This window comes from Protopterus annectens, chromosome 9.part0 (assembly GCF_019279795.1).
Source record: "Protopterus annectens isolate FY-2018-M chromosome 9.part0, PAN1.0, whole genome shotgun sequence".
In the NCBI taxonomy this organism is placed as follows: domain Eukaryota; kingdom Metazoa; phylum Chordata; order Ceratodontiformes; family Protopteridae; genus Protopterus; species Protopterus annectens.
Window position 1 is genome coordinate 824040358 of NC_056743.1, and position 21178 is coordinate 824061535.

General features: G+C 39.1%; 1 protein-coding gene across 1 annotated transcript in view; it reads left to right on the forward strand.

Annotated features, from left to right (window-relative positions):
- Window positions 1–3131: 3131 nt before the first annotated feature.
- CERS5 (ceramide synthase 5) overlaps window positions 3132–21178 on the forward strand; it is a 1159858-nt gene continuing 1141811 nt past the window's right edge. The window contains exon 1 of the mRNA XM_044083487.1: window positions 3132–3398. Coding sequence (XP_043939422.1) covers window positions 3223–3398 — 176 coding nt within the window. The 5' untranslated portion in view covers window positions 3132–3222. The remainder of the gene's footprint in view (window positions 3399–21178) is intronic.

A 21178-nucleotide genomic window follows, 5' to 3' on the forward strand; every position in this document is an offset into this window, starting at 1 on the left:
TTGCTGTTGGTCACACTTACCATTTGGATAATAGTAACATTACACAGTAAAAATGGTCACCCTTTGGGAAGGGTCTTAAAAGTAGTTGATAAGAGCTGGCTGGTGGCAGTGATAACTACCTTATAGTCTGGGCAGAAGGGGGCATAGCTAGGAAACCTGTGCCAGCCTTCCCCAGGAGTGTGTGTGTGTGCTTGTATATCAATCAAATCTCAAAGTGTGTGTGTGTGCACGTGTGTTTTTCAGCTACTTGGGCAGGGACACAAAGCACTGGTTGGACAGAGAGGATGCTGGAGGTCTTAGCTTGGCCATTCGGCCAAGATCTTAACTCTATAGCTGTGCCAGTGGGGAGTCTTATTGGGGATCTGTAGAAAGAGGGAGAAACCAGCCCCAGACTGACTGTGATCTCTGCGTGGTCTTAAGGGAAATTGTACTTTATTGTGTCTGCACTTGTCATCCTCCCAATGTACACTTCTCTCACTGGTGCTAGTGGTGATGATTGAGGCTCCTTGATTACTGGGCCAGTGCAGGGGCATCACATATTAATTGTTTGGGAGTGGTGGTCTAGCCACATCACATATTAATTGGTTGATAGTGGTGAGACAGATCACATATTAATTGGCTTGTAGTGGTGTGGATATTAAATTCCTGTAGCCTGTGTACAGTGGTCACTGAAGGTGTTTGTACTCTTAATCAGCCATGCAGTGAACATTCAGAGTTCATATCACAATTGTTTTATTTATTTTTTGTTAGCTTAGTTAGTTAGGGAGAGCAGGCAAGCATGTCAGCAGAGGAGTATGGCAAGCTGAGAAGGAGCCAGCTGGCTGAGATGTGCCAGGCTAAAGGACTAGTGCATGCCACCTGACTTAAAGCAGACACGACTGCAGCTTTAGTCACAGCTGCATCAGAGAATAGCATCCAGGAGGACAATCAGACTGGATGTGGAGATGTACAAATCTCAAAAAAAAAGGACAGCTCAACCTTTCCACAGAGGACTTAAGAATCTGTCTGGAGTTAAAGAGACTTGAGTTGGAGGCCAAGCATTTGGAAATAGAAGCAGCAGAGAGACTGAGACGTCTTGAGGCCAAGGAAAATGAGAAACTGCTATGCATGTAAGCTGAGGAGAAGGAGAGGCAGAGGCAACATGAAAAGGAGATGCTGACTCTTCTCCAGAGCCATGGAGGTAATGTGGAAGAGAATAACTGAACCTCAGAAGGAACAAAGGTCAGTAAATTTCATCTACAATTTACAGAGGGGGATAATTTTGAAAGTTTCATTTATATGTTTGAGAGGGTATGTAAACAGTATAATGTTGACCAAGGGCTCTTGGTATGGTTCCTGACCCCCTTACTCCATGGTAAAGCTGTAACTGTTCTTTCCAAACTGTCTGATAATGACTGCTTAAATTACAATGTTATAAATAATTGTTTTCTAGAATGTTTTAAGTTAACACCTGAAGCTTATAGGAAAAAGTTTTGTGAGCATAGATGCAAGGCAGATGAAAGTCTGTGGGAATATGTTGCTGAACAAAGCACTTATTTTCATAGGTGGGTGAGTAGATGTCAGGTCACCACTTTTGAAGGGCTGGCAAACCTTTTGGTGAGGGGCCCACTATCAGTGGACCCGAGGAGAAAAGCTCCAACATAGATGAGTAAAAGGAAAACAGTTTACACAGATTCTTGAGAATACAACAAACATAGCTGAAAAGGTTCTATACAATATAGGATGCAGGGAAAAATAATAAGGATATAGCAATGCTGAGAAATTAATACAAAATAATAAGGTACATATTTACAGATAATAACATTTGAAAATAATAAGGTACATATTTACAGATAACATTTGAATGTGGGCTTCAGGCCAAGATATACTGTTATTGAAGAAGCCAAGAGTAGATGAAAAAATTCAGTCGGTGTTAGAAAAAGGTTATGATACTTAACTTTGCATAAGAAGAGGGACGCTAGGTAGGGTCTTGGCACGGTCAGGAGATTTGGGTGGCAAGGTGAGTTTTCAGTTCTTTTTTTAAACAATTTAAGTTTCTGATGTTTTGAATATTTTGAGGGAGTTTGTTCCAGGCCTGGAACTAGTTCTTAGTTACCTATGAACAGCTGAGAACATAGGAGGCAAAAATCAGACATGTTGCTAAAAGTGGGGAGCAGTTGAGGGCATACCACTCAAATGCCCTTGATTTTTCCTCGAATTTTTCCCCGGACTGACATTTTTTATTGGATTATAGTCCAACAATAATGCTAGACATTAGAGTTTCATACTTTTTTGTTCATGAGATGTTTTCTGATGCAAAACCTTTTTAAAATGAATTAGAGTATTTATATTTATAAATTGTCATTGATTTTCCGTTTCCCCCCACCAACTAATTTTAAGCTTTGTCCAGACTTCTTCAGCAAATAAGTACAACGGTATATGGGACGTGAGAGGTATGTCGACTGGGAGGACCATGGAGTAATTTTGCTATCTCATCATCGAGTTGCACTAACTTAGCAGGACCAATCCCCTGGTTAATCATACAGCTGGTTGATCAGAAAGCCAAGTAGTGGGCATCTGGACAACTGCAAGAGCTGCTGATGTATTTTACTTAAACAACATTAATACTAGTTAAAAGTTTTCCTGTGGCTGTTCTCTACATCATTCAGCTATTTAAGTAGTAGTACAGATTTCAGCGGTACTTTGCAATGCAGATATTTCATGGATTTTTTTTTCTCATTTGTTCGTGACTTACTAAACTGGTATTTACATTCGTATGTTGCATAACAGTGTAATTACGTTTTTTTCTTCTTTTTGAGCGTGTGGAAAACGATAATGAACAATGTTAGTATAAAAAGTGTCTTGGTTGAAACGTGACAAGACCCTCCGACAGCCACCACCCCTAAATTCTTGAAGTGTACTAATAATCATTTTCTTTTTCTCTTCAGTTAAAACAAATCTCTGGTGATAAGAAAGCATTTTTATTTATTACTCTCACCCGCTGTCAAGGTCTAAGCGTCGGAGAATATGTTTCTCACTCACCCAGTTGTTTGTCTCTAAGGCGATATGGGTGGAGCGGGGGGAGGGCGCAGTTTCGCATTTCCTGCCAGTCCCTCCCGAGGTCGCGCGCATTACCCCCCCCCCCTTTTTGCTACATCTGACTTAAACGCGCGTGCACGCCTGCGCACCGCCGCGAACCTAGTCTGGGCCCGCCGTGCGGAGCCAAGCGAAGTATCTGTTATAATGGCTGCAACCTTCTCAGACTGGTTCTGGAATGAGAGGTTCTGGTTGCCTCAAAATGTTACGTGGGCGGACTTGGTTGATCCTGAACCTGGAGTCGAATACCCTAAGGCTGGTCACATTTTGGCCGCCTTTCCGCTGGCATTAGGGATCTTTGTGGTTCGCCTTCTGTTCGAGCGGTAAGTATGTCTGTTGGATGTGTCCCCAGGAAGTGGTGTGAGAATTTAAAATGAGCAGACGGCATCCTTTTCATGTAAAATTGGCCATCAGCCACGTTAGTATTGATGATATCTTGCTTTGACACAAAAGTGAATGAGTCCTGTATTGTGTCATTGTACTTTTTAGCAAGTCAACGAGGGTGTACAGGCAAGGACTGTAACTCTGCACCAAGGCATACTTCATTTGACAATCACGTTAATTCATACCATATATTTGAAAAGTAATACACAAATAAGAAGGGTAGCTTTTGATTTGCTTTGTGGTGTTGTATCTGCCCTTGTCTGCTTGTATCTGGTTGTGAAATGTCATGCTTTATTTTATGTTAAATTGTAGCAAGCAGAATACTAAATGTTTTCTGAGCTTTAAGTTAGAGCTGTGCACTTTCTAAAACCATGTGTCTAAGGAAGCCATTTTATTGTAGACCGTTTTTCCTGCTATACATTATAGTTATTGCAGATTTGGAAATTGTGTCACCAGAGGAGCCAGCAGCTGTTGTGAGTGAGGCATGACAAATGAAAGCAAGGAGGTGTTGCTCAAAACATAGGCTTCATAGAAGTCACAGTGCATGATGTTTTGGCTAGTTCATCCTTTGCAGAAGCCAGATTTGTTGTGGGACTTAATGTTTTCACATTGCTGACCTTAACACACCTGTCCTTAGCGCAAGTATGTATTTTATTTGGTGTTATGCCCTTGTTCCATCACCCTTTTACTGCCAGAGCACATGCTGTACATTATTGGATTTTTCAAACTGCATGTAGGTGTTTTACTTAGTTTCGATCCTGTTTCTTGACAGGTCTTCCTACCTATATTGTTTCCAATATCCAGACACTGTCAAAGTGCCGCACCTTAGACAATGCACTTGAAAGAATTTCACTTGCTTAATTTAGCCAAGCTTTTTGGATGCTTCTATTCTTGACGTACAGATTCTGTAGTGGTTGGGCGATGGAGTATTGGGGCTTATTGCTTCTGACAGACACCTGGATGAGGTTCTCAGCAGTAAGTGTTAGTCCTCTTCCATAGTTGTCTGACTAAAAAGTAGTTGAGACGTTGCTAGTTTAGTGACAGAATGAGAATTGTTAGTGATGTTTTCGTGTTTTTTTTTTTTTTTTTTTTTTTTTCCTTTTTATTATTTTAAATGGACAATCTGAAGAGGTAAGAGACTCTAGTGTGATTGCAGTTGTATCCGAGAGCTTTTAGCTTGGTTAATTTGTCTGTGTGGCTTTAGAGCATCTGATAGAGAGTTGGAAAAGTTGTTTTTATTTGTTGTGGAGTAACTGGAGAAATGCTGATTCAGATGCAGTGTGTTTGTTTATGTGTTTTCATGTGGTCCAGCTTCCATGTAGTGGTGGGTTATTCAAGAAGGTGGGAGACTATACACTATTTGTTAATTCGGATTAATGTTTTGTGTAATAGTCAGAGAAGTGCACATACTGTGTATTAAGCTGGCATTATTTCTTGTCAAAGTCTATACTTCTGTGCCAGTAGAAGTTCAGAGTGGTTTAATGGCTAGTGGAAGCATGATTTTTCGACCTGTACTCCTTGTTTGATCTCAAGTAAGAAGAAAATTCAGGAATAAGTATACTACAGTATCTCAATAATTCCATTGGCAGCAAACTGCTATCACATAATGGATAGTAATGGTTTGATGTAGAGTCAAAACTTCAAAGTTGTGCAAGAAATCTTGATAGATGGCGGTCATGTTCATACAGATTTCTGTAGTCATTAATATATCTATGAAGTATGCAAACTATAACTTGACTAAAGATTAACTTTATCTGTAATTTAACTGTAAATCTGTTACTGACGTTTTCCTTGATGCAGTTCTGTAAATCATTTGGTGTTCACAGCAGTGCAATATTAGCTCTGTTGGAGACATCAAGTTGTGTTTTTTAAGGTTTATTTGTGGGTGTGTTTGCCAAAGATTCACTTGACAGTAGATAAGTGCGTTGTATCTTTCATTACTAAGTTGTACTTGCACAGTCTGGTATTACATCATCCAGCAGGGGCAAATAGGAGATGTACACCACTGGTTGTCTGTTGTAGTATGTTGATTTCTGAAAGGGGGCCTTCTGTTTTCCATTTACTGATGTTAAGGTTTGTTAGATTATGAAGAAGTTAGATGCATAGGGAACATGTGTACATGTATTTCTTATTGCCACTTAAACATTTACTGGACGTTCAGGAATTTCCTGACCGGAAGTCATGCCACTGTGCCAGGTACATTTCCTACTTTACAGCATTTACCATCTTAAGACCATTAATGAATTTATGAACTGAGTACACTTCTGTGTCCTCATTTACTGTCTGCATGTATTCCTGTTTGTTATCCACGTACCATATTTCATGTACTGTGTGGGGCATTTAATTGAAAGAATCGCAAACCAATATGGAATGTGGTGTAAGTAATTAATAAACTATACAAGATCCACTGTAATTATACATGATATTAGAGTATTTTAATGCGTTGTGAGGTAATTTTTAAGTAAGTAGCATAGAAGAGCAGTAAAACAGTTTATGGTGTGAGAAGACCAGTGGGCACAGATCTTCCAAGTATAGGTGCATTGTAACTGTGACAGCAAATAAAAAGTCTTCTGATCCTCCTAGGTTGTTAGTATCTTCACTTGGTCATTAAGAATGAGCCCAGCAAATCCAGCAGATGAGCCTAATTTCCACAGCTTATATTTGCTACTTTATATTTTTAGTCAGTACCTAAAGCTTATAGGTGAAGATGTGGTTATAGAAACTACACTGTTGAACTGAGTTCCATTCTGTGACTTAACCCTGACATCATCCCTGTAGTTCTGTATTGCTACTCCTGCATTCATCTGTTGGGCAGTTTGCACTCTAACCTTATCAGAGCAGGACCTCCAAGTTCTTAAACTCATCCACATGACATAGCTGCTTCCATCTTATAAGTACAGAGCAATCCAGTTTTGTAGGAAGAAGTACATGATTTATGTGTCGGAGCTTTTGATTTTCATTCCATCTACTTTTCCCTCTGGAGAACCATTTCACTGCTTGCTAGAGATTGGTCACTTGAGGCCAAGAGGATTACATCCTGCTCAAATAACAATTATGCAGCCCTCATGTCTAGACTGGATATTTTCCTAACCTTGGTTGTGCATTGATATCCTTTCTTTAAAACATTTGAATAGAAGGGGAGATTAAGCACATCATCCAGCTTGAATGTGTTAATGTGCTTAATGGTATGAAACACAAGCACATCTTTTGCTACATGGGCCAAATGGCACACACGAGTGGAACCTAGACCCTAGTACTGTTGTAGCACCTCCCACAAGATATTTTATGGTATGTGGTCTCAGACCACCTTCTAGTCTATAAAATACAGACTGTGCTATCCAACTACCATGACTCCTGAGAGTTAACTCGCTGTTTCATGGCCAGAACAGAACCACATTGCTTTTCCTGAACTGGAAGAATAGTTCTTGAGTGATGTCTTTACATCACCAGGCTGGGAGCTTTTTTAGGGAGAGCACACCATCTGGTATCCCTTTTTGAAAATTGGGACCACTGCTCTCTGGCTGTCAGGTCCAAGAAAATTGTTTTGTATATCTGAGTGGTCTGTTGTCTGGAACATGCACATCTGCATGTGCACATACCTGTTAGTGTGCATCTGAAACACTTTGAAAAGCCAACAAACGGATCCAACTTTCCATCTAGCTATTTCATTACTGCACTTTACTAGTCATGTGTGTTGCGTAAGGACACAGTGGTTCTTAGAGTTGTAGCACAAAACAGATTAGTAATTTTCTGATTGATTCAGAATGCTAAAATTGACAAATTGTGATGGAAATTAGGTGATTTTCATGAGGGCAGAACCTTTCCACACTCTGGTTTTGATGCACCCCCTTTAAAAAAATCACTTCTGAGTTTACTGCGCATAGGGGTGAGGGTCATGTTATACTGACCTCCAACTAATTTGTGGTTTCAAACAATCTATACATTACCAAATGATTGGTACATACAGTTGCTTTTTACAGGACACTGCAAATCCTTGCAACCTGTAGTCTTGAAAGGTTGTCTGCAAAATTCGTGAGAGAAGAAGAGATGAAAGAATAAGGTACAGAAGGTGAAATGGAAGTCTTGTAGAAACACAAATAAAACAGGCAGTTGTATGATCCCTAAATGGTGATGAATGTCTGTTTTAAAGATTTGCTTTTCTGTGGCTGAGGGACTGATTTGTAGTTATTAAAAATAAAGTAATATGAAGAATATTTTGTGTGCACAAGCTGGCTATTTGAAAGTGGTGTGAGTTTTTTGCAAAGGGAGTACTAACTCAAAAACCTATGTAGGAGTAAGGTGCATAGTGTGATTTTAAACTCAGTTTTTATACAAAAAATCCAGCAGATGATCGTTTCCCCTAATAAGAAACGTGTGTCATGTATTGGGGTCTGAAGAACTGATGAAAATTAGTTCATACTGCACACTTCACTAGCTACTCTGTGTAGAAATAACACTTCTCCAAAGTAGCAAATCCTGATACTGTTGGATAATGTCAGGCAGGCTGACTTTGCCACATTAATTAATTAAATTGCAGCGAACAAGCAGTGTTTTTGCAGTGGACCAAAGCTTTTCTGTGCCCACCAATATGGGGGATTTTGGTGTCCTACCTCCCATACTCTAATGCAGCAGAACATTCAGAAAGATGGAGTATTCTCTTTTTCTGGGGCTGTGCATTTTTTATACCTTTCAACTATCCCTGATTTTTGTCTTGTATTTTAGCACTTCCCTTCATAAATAATTTGTAGAACTGATTGCTTTCCGAGAAAAGGTGGCGAACTACAGTTAATAAATATTGACAGTAATTAGACTGGTATAGTTTTTTTTAGTTCATAAAGTGTGTATTAATTCACATTTTCTTATTCTGTCTGTCTCAAATTAATAGGGCTAATATTTTAAGTGTTTTAGTGATTGCCTGTGATTATTTCTGGATTTGTTCCTGATTCATTAAGAACAATGTGTAGGATATCCCAGTTATGTAAATAGATTCAGTGTTGTACGCTTTCTTCCTTGTACAGAGAATTTTTAAAACTTTTTACACCTGCAAATTAAGCTGCACTTTGCGAAGTTAAGCATTCACTGCACCCTTACTTCATATGATTGGTCTGTGTACTTTGAAGTCTGTGTCATTCAATTTTAGTAGCATTATGCGGATTATACTTTTAAATTTTTGTTTGGATGCCTAATCCTCTGGGATGCTCTAAATGTAACTCAGGCTTGTGTTGTACCTTGTTGCCCACTTGTGAACGCTGTATCTAATTGGGGGTGCTATAGGCTACCCTGGTACCAAACGAGCACTCGGCTCAGTAACTGGATATCAGTGTAATTTGGCTTTTTTTTCTTGTTCTGCGGCATTCATATGTAGTGGCACTGCAACCTTATGGGCTTAAACATAAACAGAACCTACTGATAACTGTATGTACTCCTGGCAACACGAGTGGACTTTGAAGTAAGCTTTATTTATTTTATTGCCTGTATAGTATGCGCGACTACCAATTAACGCATAAACTATAAACTTACATGTGGAGCAGCTTCTAGCTACCCAAGGTTTCCTCAAATGTGTAGTGTGAGACGCTAATTAATTCAGCTCCTCTAGGCAAGTAAATGGCATAAACAGTAAGTGGTTCTGCAAAGTTTGAGGTCTTATTAATAAGCAGAACCTTACAAACATTAAGATTTTGTCATTTACATTATTAGGTGTCTTTACTTAAGACAGTACCATGAAATGTGACCGCATCTAGCTGTTGGCTGAATAAATACTGAATTGATAGGACTACAAACTGTTTAATTGCAATTGTACTTGAGCCTATTGTATTCTCTGAGTTCTTTAGCAGTGTCTTGACTAATTAAATGTACCAAAGCTAGATACGGATCTACCTTAATTGCAATTGTACTTGGGTCTGTAGCATTCACTGAGTTCTTTAGCAATGCTTTGACTATATAAATTTACCAAAGATAGATACAGACCTAACTAGTTTAATTATCCAGTGGTTTCTGGCATTGTATGACTGTTCAAATGCAGAATGTTTGTATCTTTCCCTGAACTACAACCAGCTTTGTGGGATGAATGTATATATGTTGTAGTTTATGTATATGCTTAGGCATTTTGTCTGAACTAATTTAAAAGATTTTTGTTCTTCTTTCTCTCCACTGCTTGTTGTCTTGTTTCCTAACTGATCTCAGCTGTCCAGCTTGCCTACCCTCCACTAGGAGTTAAGAATCTACCTGGCAACTAAGGACCCTTCCCAACTTACCAGCTGTCTCATCACTCTATAAGTTTACCCCCCTGTGCTCTTCCAAGAAAGGAAGGAAGTATGTGTTTTCCTTATACTGGCTGTAAAGCAAATTTGTAATATGCTTATTCCTTGATATTTGTAATTGTAAGCTTCTCAGCCTGGACAGCCGGCAGCCATACCCCCTCTGTATCCTGTAGTTAAAGTACAGTCCCTTACTTCCTTTATTACTACCTCCCCTATTTGAACAGATCGTCTTATTTAGTCCTAGACCAGCCTTCCCCAGAAAGTACTGCTGCTGTAATACATTTCCCTGTCCACTAGGTGGCACCCTTATTCAGTCCCTGTGTCTATCCCACTACCCCAGAGAATACCTCTTCTACAGTCTGCTGTCTATACCTTGCTGTTATCTTTCTTACACCTCTTGTTTTTCTGTAATCACTCACTATCCACCTCTGAACACTTCCACTCTACTTCTTATTCATTCTACACCTACCTACACTTAACTTACCTTTAGCAGTCAGCATTCCACTTATTGTTCACCTTGGCTGTTTCACTCACTTGTCTCTACCTGCTCCGTTCTCCCTGCAGGCTCACTCTGCTCCCTTACCCTGCCCCCAATTCCCACCCGTCCCCAGTGCTCCTACATTTATTCCCCTAAACCACACCCCCATTACATCTGCTCAAATCTAACAATCCGCCTCATTAGCCAACCCTCCTTGTTACATCACCTCAGCTGTTGATACTACCTTACCTACCATTTTGTTCCACTATTTAAATCAATATAATGACTATACTACCTATCCCAATACAAATATAATGACTATACTACCTACCCCAATACAAATAAAACTATTACTCTTAGCCTCACTCTTTACCTCCTCTAACTATTGCTTATCTGCTAACCTCCTATGAACAACCAATATGTCCAAACCTTCATTTTCCCTCCAAATCCACTTCCACACCACTACTAGCTATCTCCCAAAACCACATAAACATCACATCCAGACCCTGCTACCTACAAGCCAAATATCATAGACTGGTCCACATCAAGTATATCAATCTAAATGCTAGGAAATCACTGTACTATTATTGTAAGCTTCAAAACCCTATAAATAGAATATACCAACACTCCTTACTAGATGGGGACATTCATCCAAACCCCGGCCCAAACAATACTCTTGCCACTAAACAAAACAACCCTAACATCGCTAGTACCCAAGCTCCTACCAGACCTTCTAACTCACTCTGTGTGGTACTTCTCAACATACGTAGCATTAACAAAAAAATTGCCCACCTCCACGCCCTCCTAGATGTCCACTTATTTGACATCCTATGTTTATCTGAAACATGACTAAAACCTGCAATTAAAGACAATGAAGTCACCCCTCCTGGTTACAATATCCTGAGACTAGACCGCACAGCCAAAAAGGGAGGGGGGGTAGCAATTCTTTATAAAGCAGAGCTACAAGTTACCACTGCAAACCTTGGACCACCTTCAGACAATAAAGCTGAAATCCTCATTTCTAAATTTCAGCTTAACTCATGTAAATCCATATATATCATTTGTATCTACCTTCCTCCTGGAAATAACATTAATACCTTTGAAAATATCTTAAATGGCTTTCTATTAATCTCCCACAAGAAACCGTAGTCCTTGGAGACTTTAATATCGACTGGAAGTCCTGTAATACTTCACACCCTACTACCCATATTAACCTATATGGCTTCTCACAACCTATTACCTCCCCAACCAGGATTATTGAACCCAATAACAAAGAAAGTACCTTAGATTGGATTCACACCAACACTCCTCATCTAACATACAACGTAGGAACCCTCCCAGATGATCCAAGTGACCACTCACTAACTTATATTATCAGACATAAAACCAACCTAACTTACCCAAATACTTTCAGGACAATACGGACAAAAATTAATTTTAACCCTGAACTTTTCCAAACAGAACTCAAGCGGTGTGATTGGTCACCACTAAAATACCTCCCACTAGATGAAGCCGTACAAGACTTTAATTCCACATTCTTAACCATCCTTGACCACCACGTCCATCTGTAGAATCAAACCCTTCCTTACACCATTAGCCAGGACTGCTGTAGCCCGTACTCACTTAATCTCCACTCTCCTCTATGCTTCACCTATATACACTAATCTCTCAAAAAACAACCTCAGCAAACTAGCAATCCCTTATAATAATATTGCTAGATTTGCCACTGGCTCTCCTTTTAGAACTCATCATTGTCTTAATCTAAAGCAGCTAGGATGGCTAGAGTTTCAAAATCAGCTTTTATTTCATCAGTTTGCTATTGCCCATAAGACCCTGTATCAACCCTCCAATACTCTCTAGTCTCATTACCCCTTGCTGCAATCTTAAAAAGTTTACGATCCTGAAATAAACTACTTATTTGTACAAGCAGATCCAACAACTTGGCAGGAGACTCTCTGTTCTCTAATACTGTTGGAAAGCGCTGGAACCTACTACCCACTGAACTCTTATCTCTGTCCTCAATAACACTTTTTAAACGGAAACTAAAACTATATCTTAGAACACACTGGTTATGCCCCTATACTAACCCTAACTTTTTTTCTTTATACTAATGAATACTCTTCACCTTTTCCTCTTCTGTACTAACTGCTGACTTATCCTAAAAAAACAGAGAGACCATGATATTGCAATTTAAATCTATGTATACAGTAACATCTTTTATGTACATAACCTTTTACTGTTTGTGTTATGTTCACTATGAGTATTGTATTATTATTAACAACAGCTGTGTTAAGCTTGGGCTGTAGCAACATTCTATATTTTGTTGTGTGTGTTGGAGCTTTTCTCCCCGGGCCTCTACTGAAAATGGACATGTATCGAGTTAGACTAGCCTGGTCAACAAATCTAAAATAAAATAAAAATAAATATATAAATAAATTGATTATTTTTCGTATAACAAGAGGTTGTTTACATGTAATGCAGTGTGTTGCATAGGGTTACTTTTTATATAGATCCAAAGTTGTTTTGCACATATGATTATTTAAATAAATTTTAATTTACAAACAGCTGGTTATCGGAATGAATTGCACATCCTGTTTAACTGGAAAAGCTTTTTATTTTGTTTATTTGACATTTGTTTACATGGAAAGTCCAACTGGGTGAGTGCCTATTTTCAGTGGAGGCTTCAGGAGAAATGCTTTGCAGACAATTAGCATATTAAATTGGCTTATTACACAGCAATAATGAATGTTTTCACATACAAGAAAGAATATATGATAATGGATAGCGCATCATTTTTACATATATATTACAGTAAAGTCTCACTTAACCACCACCCGTCGGGATTGGTAGATGCCGGTTAAGTGTATGTTCTGGTAGTTTGAGACATGCTTTGCGATTTTTGATTGGTTCGTATACCGGCCTACAAGCCAATCAAAAATGGCAAAGTGGAGCCTCTTCAGTTGAAGGCGGAACAGCCTGCTGTTCCACTTTGAACAGAAGAGGCTCTGCTTTGCCATTTTTGATTGCGAGCTAGTCAAATGCCGGTTGCTTGAAAGCGACGGTTTCTTGAGTCCCGGATAATGGGGATTTTACTGTACAAGAAACATACTTGCACATTTAATTACAGGCATAAGATATTACTAAGGAGACTGTATACATGAGACAAGTGGTCTTTCTAATTATATGATTCAGATCAGTATGATTCTGCTTGATAACTTAAACAGTTACAGATTAAGGAGCTACTTGATTAACCTGGGTTAAACAAGAGCAGAGTCATGTATTTTTAGATAGTTTTAAGAGAGTGTGTGAAGGATTTGAGGGGGATGTTTTGTCCTTATATGTGTAGGTATAGTGTTCCATATTTCAGCTATGGAGTGTGAATACATAGAAAACCTTGCTGATTTAGTTGATGAACAGTAAGTTGAACTTGGTTGTTTATTTACATTGATTTTTGGATTAAAGGTGGTTATTTGAATAAATTTACACAACAAAAATAGTTTTTATTCACATGGAAGTGTTCAGTGCAGTTTTGGAAGGACAGAGAAGTAATGTGCACTGATTTTGACATAAGGAATGATTACACAGTGTTTCGCATTATTAAATGTGAAGAGCACACAACGTGGGTTTGAACGTGAAGTCAGATAAGCAATGGTTTTCATGCTGTAGTGACTTATTTTGTTTCGTGTCACCCTCGGAGTGAAGTAGACACGTGGTAGGTAATATTGAAAGTGAGTTCTGTTTATACTGTTTTGAGAAGCTGGACAGCCTGTTGAAACAGGGGTATGTTATCAAGAAATGAGTAAGTATTGAAGGCAAAAAGTAGGTCATTTTGAGTCCAGATACCTTAGTTGAAAAGGAAGTTGCATAGCAGAATACCAAAAGTAAGTATTAGAATGTGTATGTTGAGTACAGATACTTTAATTTCACCATTGTATAAGGAAGTGATACCTTGGGTGTTTCCTGTCCCCTTCAGAGTACATGTTAATTTTCTGGAGTCTGTATGATGTCATTAGGGTAATAACTCGAGATTATTTACCTGCCTAGAAGATAATGCGTAGCCCTAGCAGATGTAATGCTTAATTTTTTTTTTCATGATTTTTATGTTGTGCATAATTTTGATCAGAATAATGATGCACTGTTTAACATAATTACTTCACAGGTCTTACGTTTTGGTTGGATATTGTTTGGCCTTTTGTATTTCACTAAGGAGTTGTTTGATCATGTCATATAATCTTTAGTCCTGTTAAGTGTACTAGCTGCCAAAACATATGGCCTTTTTGGGCAAGCTGTTTGCAAAAGGAATATGAAACAATATACGAAAGACCTGCCAAAACCTGCTGAGTCGAGTCCCACACCAGTGGCTGGAGCCGAGTCGAGTCCCACACCAGTGGCTGGAGCCGAGTCGAGTCCCACACCAGTGGCTGGAGCCGAGTCGAGTCCCACACCAGTGGCTGGAGCCGAGTCGAGTCCCACACCAGTGGCTGGAGCCGAGTCGAGTCCCACACCAGTGGCTGGAGCTGAATGTTTCATTTTTCCTAGGAGAAATCTCTTCATAGTTTTAGTGGGTTTTTGTGCTTGTGTACACTTCAGTAATGAATTGCAGACTGCCTTAACACACTCTTCACCAGGGTTTGGACTTCATTCTTGGTTGTGATGTGGAACAACATACAGTTCCTCAGTCCCTGCTCCTACTGGACAGAAGCAAAACAAACAGTTAAGAAGCCCTTGCTAATACTGCAAGTTTGGTCAGTGTATCAACTGCTAGTGGGTGACTGTTTTGGCCATTTGTTGTTCCTCAGACCACTCCCTTTTTTCTTTCTCCAGATCCTACTGGATTAGCGCTTTCATCTACCATGGACCAGGGTTTAGCCATATCCTTTGCAGTTGTTCAGGTGTCCTTGACCGGCGTGGGAGAGCCCTTTTCTTTGTCAGGGAAGATTCAGTGGCTGGTGTATCCTAGTATTGCCAAAGTAACCATTTATCTTTCTAAGAATTTTTTTTTTTTTTTTTTTTTTTTTTTTTTTTTTCCGTTGGGAAGGCATGATTTATTACTTTGGCTAAATGTTTATTATAGGCTTTAAAAATCAATAGAGAATTAATGGACTTTTGTTGAAGGAGTAATTTTCCTCAGTTTTGATGATTCCTTATCTGATGAACATGATAGGTATAGTGTATATTCTGGGTCCCCTTCACATGATCGACTTTTCACTAAGTCGAAATTCATATGGCCAAGACCATATGATCGACTTTTGAAAAGCCGACCACGGGGAACCACTATCTCCATACAGTGCGGAATGGGAAAATTTACCTCTTCCGCACTGTAGTGTGATCTCAGAGTAGAGTTGGTATATTTAAATTACAGGGGTGTCCTGCTAACAGCTTTTTAGGTAAGTGTCGGTTGTGTTTTTGTGTTTACTTTGCATGTTTGTTTTTTCAAAAGTCGATCATATGGTCTTGGCCATATGAATTTCGACTTTGTGAAAAATCAATCATGTAAAGTAGACCCGCATATTCTATATTTTTTGCCCAAATCTCAGATTATGATTCAGAGGAAAGATTTTCTCAGAGTATCCCTTAGAGGAATTTTCTTTTGAGATTGTGTCCAGAATGAGTAATTTGTTTCTATAGTCACATGGTCTCCCTGCATCTTTTAAGAAATGCTATGATATTAAAGTGGGTGTTCTACTGCCAACTCCTGTTCTCCTTTGTTGCCAGTCTTGGAAGATATTTTTCTTATTGCCTGATGGTCAATATTCAGTTTCTGAAAAGGTAGACAGGCTTTATACAGTTCCTCAGTCTTACATATGTTTGTTTTGTCATCCTGGGTTGGATCCAGCAAATATTTTTATTTCTAGTCCAGCTGTGAAAAAAAAAAAACATTTTGAATGCTAATTCTTTTCCTTCTTCTTTGGAAAAATAATTTATTCCTCAACAACTTTAGCCTTCTGAATTGTCAGGCTCATTTGTTGAAGCAAATATTGGCTTGTTTTGGTAATCTGAGCAAAATTTCTGCCACTGTTTTATCTTCAGATTGTGCATCCTGTTTTAATTCTGCTGTTGCTTCTCTTTCGCAGGGAACTAAACATATAATTGTGCCGACTCTATGTCCAAGGCAGCAACTACGGAGAGAAAGCATTCTGCTTGGGTGTGTAATCAGAATTTTCTGAATATGTTAAGTCATTTTTTGGATAATGAGGTTTTGTTTGGTCTTGGTCCTTCTACTACCCGGATACTCAGTTTGAGGAAAGAGGGAAATGAATTTGGGAGATCACTTAAGATTTTCAGCCCCCACCTCAAAATCTAAAAAAAAAAAAAATCTGGTTCTTTGTTCATAAAACAAAGCAAGCTGCCTGTACAGTCAGCTGGTTAGCAGAATTTTAAGAAAAAGTGGTAGGAAGGATGTAATAAAAAAAAAAAAAAAGAGGTACCTTTCAGAAAAAGGGACAGTCCATTACTTCAGAATGCCTATTCTCTGCCAAACCTTCAAATCTGTCTCGGAGCCTAGTTCTCCATTTCTCTGTCGTGCATCAGATTGTTTTGGACAAGTGGGTTCTAAAAGTACCATAAGAGAATTGCAAATGGCAGTGGGAAAACCTAGGGTATCCCCCTCATCCTCTAATCAAATTTCTCTGTTTCATCCAGTCATTAGTTAGTTACTTTCTAGGGGTTTATAGAATTGGTATTCTCAGAGTAATTGGGGAAAAATGTTTAAAGATTTTTTTTTTTGGTGCCAAAGAAGGAACTTTTATTGGAGGCCAGTGTCCGACTTATCCTTTCTCAACCTGTTTGTGAAAGTTTCAATGTTTTAAATGCTCATTTTGCAGGGATTGTTACCTGTCGTGCCTCTAGGGAGGGAGTTGGTAATTCTGTACTTGGAATGTTCACAAAGGTTCCTCAAAAAAAAAAAAAAAAAGGGGGGGGGGGGTGTAAACAGCATGACGTGTACAGATGGTCTCAAAGCCCTTTCTCTATACACTGTTTCCTACAGACGTATAAGAAGAAATCTATGTCCAGCATATAAGGCATCCTTGGATCCCACTCAGGACCTTTTGCCTCTCTGCAAAATGAATAGCAACAGAATTACTCCTTTCGTAAATAGGACACATTGGAGGGACAGCTATGTGTCTCAGAATTCCCCTTGTGTGGAACAGGCTTCCCATCCATGTGAAGCGGAGCTCTTCCGTAACCCTTTTCAAGAAAAATCTGGACCGGTGGATGAGAAATTGGAAAGATATCCCAATTCTAACACCTAATTCTCTAATAGACAGAGGCAGCCTGTAAATCTTGCTCTAGCTTACATACACCCTTAAACTAACTTCTAAGATACCTAAACTGGCTGGATACAACTGGGATGCTTGGCTATTCTTATAAAGGCCTCAATGATCATTAGCCTAGTATACTCCTATCAATCTATTTTCCAGGGGATACTGGATTCTAGTCTTTTCTCCTCCAAGCCTGAGTACACTGTGGTAACCAATGTAGCTAAGACGACTGCTGCAGTCATTTATGATGAACATACTATGGTTGTGTTAGTTGCACGTACCATAACATTAGCTGCATGATTAAATTACTGCTCCAGTAGCTGCAGCCTCCCACCAGCACCCAATCTGTATATGTTTTTTTGTGGACAGTAGTCTTCCTCTTTTTCTGGTGGCAAAAAGTCCAGAAGCATTTTGGCACCCAGGCTTCTGTTTTCTCCACACAAGAGCTCGAAGACACACCAACCTGGGTTCATATGTTGGGGTGGTGAATGCTTTTGAAAGACTGTCTGGCGATACTTGGCAAGATGTAATCCATATAGCTAAGTCTACTGCTGTAGTGATCTGAGCATCTACCGTTGTGGTAAGTGCAGTTTATACACCTGAAATTTTCAAGTGTTTCTGAAGCCATTAGTTTTGTGGATGTGTGGTAGGCATAAAATCACCTTGTGGGAGTCTGAGAGAAGGGAAGTGGTTATATAGAGAGAGAGAGCTTCAAGCCTATTTTGGTAAGTGATAGTCTTTTGGCTTGGTGATCCTTTTTTAGTTAGGAACCTCTGGGTCCTTCTGGCTGTGTGATGTTTGGATAAATATACAATTAAAATGAGCTTTATATTCTGTAATTGGTCTGAACAAGGCGGAGTATTTAGCAAGAGTGTTTTTTTATTTGGATGAAACATCTTTAGTTATTAATTGGAATTGTTAGGATTTCCTGATTACTTTTCCAGGATGGTGGTCAGAGGGGAGGAAGCTGTGCAAAAAAAAAAAAAAAAAAGAGATGCCGAGATTTCTGATAACTAGATCAGTCTGAGTAGGGTGCAGTCTATACTGTAAGCAGTTTTGAGATTTGTTTACCAAAGGTGACAATGCTATACTTTGCATTTAATTTAAGCTAATTTCTAATTCACCACTGATATTCATGGCTTAGTCATTGCTGTAGTAACATAGCATTGAATGCTGAGTGAAGAACACCCAGTTTGCCGTCCTAGGCAAATTTAGTTAGCTGTATACTTTGGTTAGTAGTTTGGAGATCTGTGAAGTAGATTTCAAACAGAAAAGGTCCCAGTACTGAGCTGTGCGGAACGCTACTAGTTACTGTTTTGCTTTGAGGTGATGTCTCCTGGTTTAACTAGGTGGATTTTGCCTGGCATCCAGTTTGCTCTCCATCTTAAATGTAAGAGTCTACATTTAAGCCTTTAATCTTGTTTACAATCCCGGTATGTGTGGGGAATGTTGCTCTTTCTCTAAGCTGGAGCAATTTCTGAAAGAGAGACTATATAAACAGTAAAGATTGTGGGTTTCTGTACGTAGAAGATTCAGGGGGGCTTGTCCCCTATGAAACATTTGGTGTTGCATGTTGGCAATATTTGTATGAATTTTAATGCCCCTGTGGTATTTAGAGCTTACACTTGAGACACAGGTTGTGTACAGAAATATACAAATTTTTGTTTTGAGCATACATTTCGATTGCTAATAGAGCCTGTGGAAGACTATATTGAACATAAGTTCAGCAGGAATTGTAACAGAAAGATTGGTAAGTACAATTAAATAAAACCAAATGCCATACCTTACATTTGTATAATATGTCCAATACAGTTAATGACCCTGAGTAAACGACTGAGGTGTTTGCAGAAGCTGTCAAAGGTGACTTTGTTTTGAATTCCACATAGTTATTCCGTATGTGATTATAATATACTGAGAGTCACCCCAGAGGTAGTAGGTGCACATTTTAATAACGAAATTTCATTAAGGGGCAGCATTGCTTACAGCTTCTGTTAATTTGTATATATGAACACATTCTCACTGAAAGAGCAGTACAATTAGATACATTTGTATAGGTGAGAAAGTTGACCCGTAGAAGTAAAGTTAATTTACTAATGTTATATAATGGTAAAACATAGTTGTTAGATTTGTATGTAAAAGAGGGGAAGGGCAGTATTGTTTGGGAGAGAGTAGGCATAGAACATTGTTCCTAACTGGTGTTGTATTAAGTTGTTACATTCATCGTCACAGAATGATAGCAGTACTTGTTCTTTTGGCTTTTCCTGGTTAGGGGTCGCCACAGTGGATCACCTGTCCGCTCATGGTTGGCAGAGTTTTACGGTGTCAAGTTGCCAGCCCGGCACCCAACCTTCCATGGAAGGCACACACATGCACGCACTCACGCCTAGGGCCAATTTAGAGTGTCCAATTCACCTACAGCATGTCTTTGAGATGTGGGAGGAAACCCACGCGACCACATTACTACTGCAGCAAAAACATGTAGAACTGCAGGTAGATGCAAAACATTTTTCCTAAAATAATAAGGGCATTGATGGCCATGAAGGCCAGGACTGAGTGAGTAATAAATACCATCCTGAAATTTCACAAGGCATAGTACAGTGCCGTATGCACTTAGGCCAAAGTGGAACTAGAGTTTCTGATGTGGAATGATATGCGTAGGACACGCTTATAGTTTCTGTGCTGAAGAATGGCAGGGCAAGAGGAGATGGATTTGCAGAAACTTCAGAGTTACTTTGAACCCAGTTCTATGTACTCTGCAGTATTGCTTACCACAAATTGAAAACCTTTTATAGTCCACAAGACAAGAGAAACATTTTTCAAAGCCTGACATAGCACAAACATAACTGCAGGCAGGGAATGAAGAGTATTTCATTTGTTGGTCATTAATTTGCACAGAGGCATGTTTTAGTGTAATCATGCCATTTTAAAGTGCAGAATATGTGCCAGCTGTTTTGCCAAAGGATTATATAGTTCACAGGGGATTACAGGTAGGAAATGGTAAATAGACAAAGTCCTGGTGATGGACAGAGATGTGAAGAAGATGTTGAGTAACACTTAAAATAATCTACAGATGATCCGTAACCAGCTGCAGGAGTGTGCCCTTCAAACCAATACTGACGTTGTATGTTTGTGTGCAAGTATTAAGTTGTAATACACACACCGACTGCACAAGTCACAAAACTAAATTTAGGCTTTGCTAAAGGTACCCGAGTGTCAGGTTACCTAGTAAATGAGATGTACATCTATACAGCATACATTATTGTAAGACTTGTTTACAATAAAGTAGACAAAATTGGTCAAACAGACCTTGCCGACCTCCAAAAAGGTAACATTGGGTAAAGAAAGCACCTCTAGATTTTGGTCCTTCTTTGTTAGTTTGGTCTGTGGTGCTTCCTTTTGTGTGTCTGGGGATATTTTAGCATCCAGATTCCCATATGGCATTGAGAAACTGCTTGTATCTTGATGAATGAGGGATGCTGTATGCCGTTATGCCCAAACTGGAAGAGAAACCCCTACCTAATGTGGGGTGGGCATGAGGTGGGTTGGATTATTTTAAAATGAGTTTCTTGTAGTAACCATTTTTTATTTCAAAAGTCCTTTATTAAATGCAGTATTGTCTACATACAAGTGAATGATGGAGAATGCTAAGTACTAATAAATTTACAGTAAACAATAACCCCACATAAGTAATACACACACACGTTACAGGATTGTGTGTG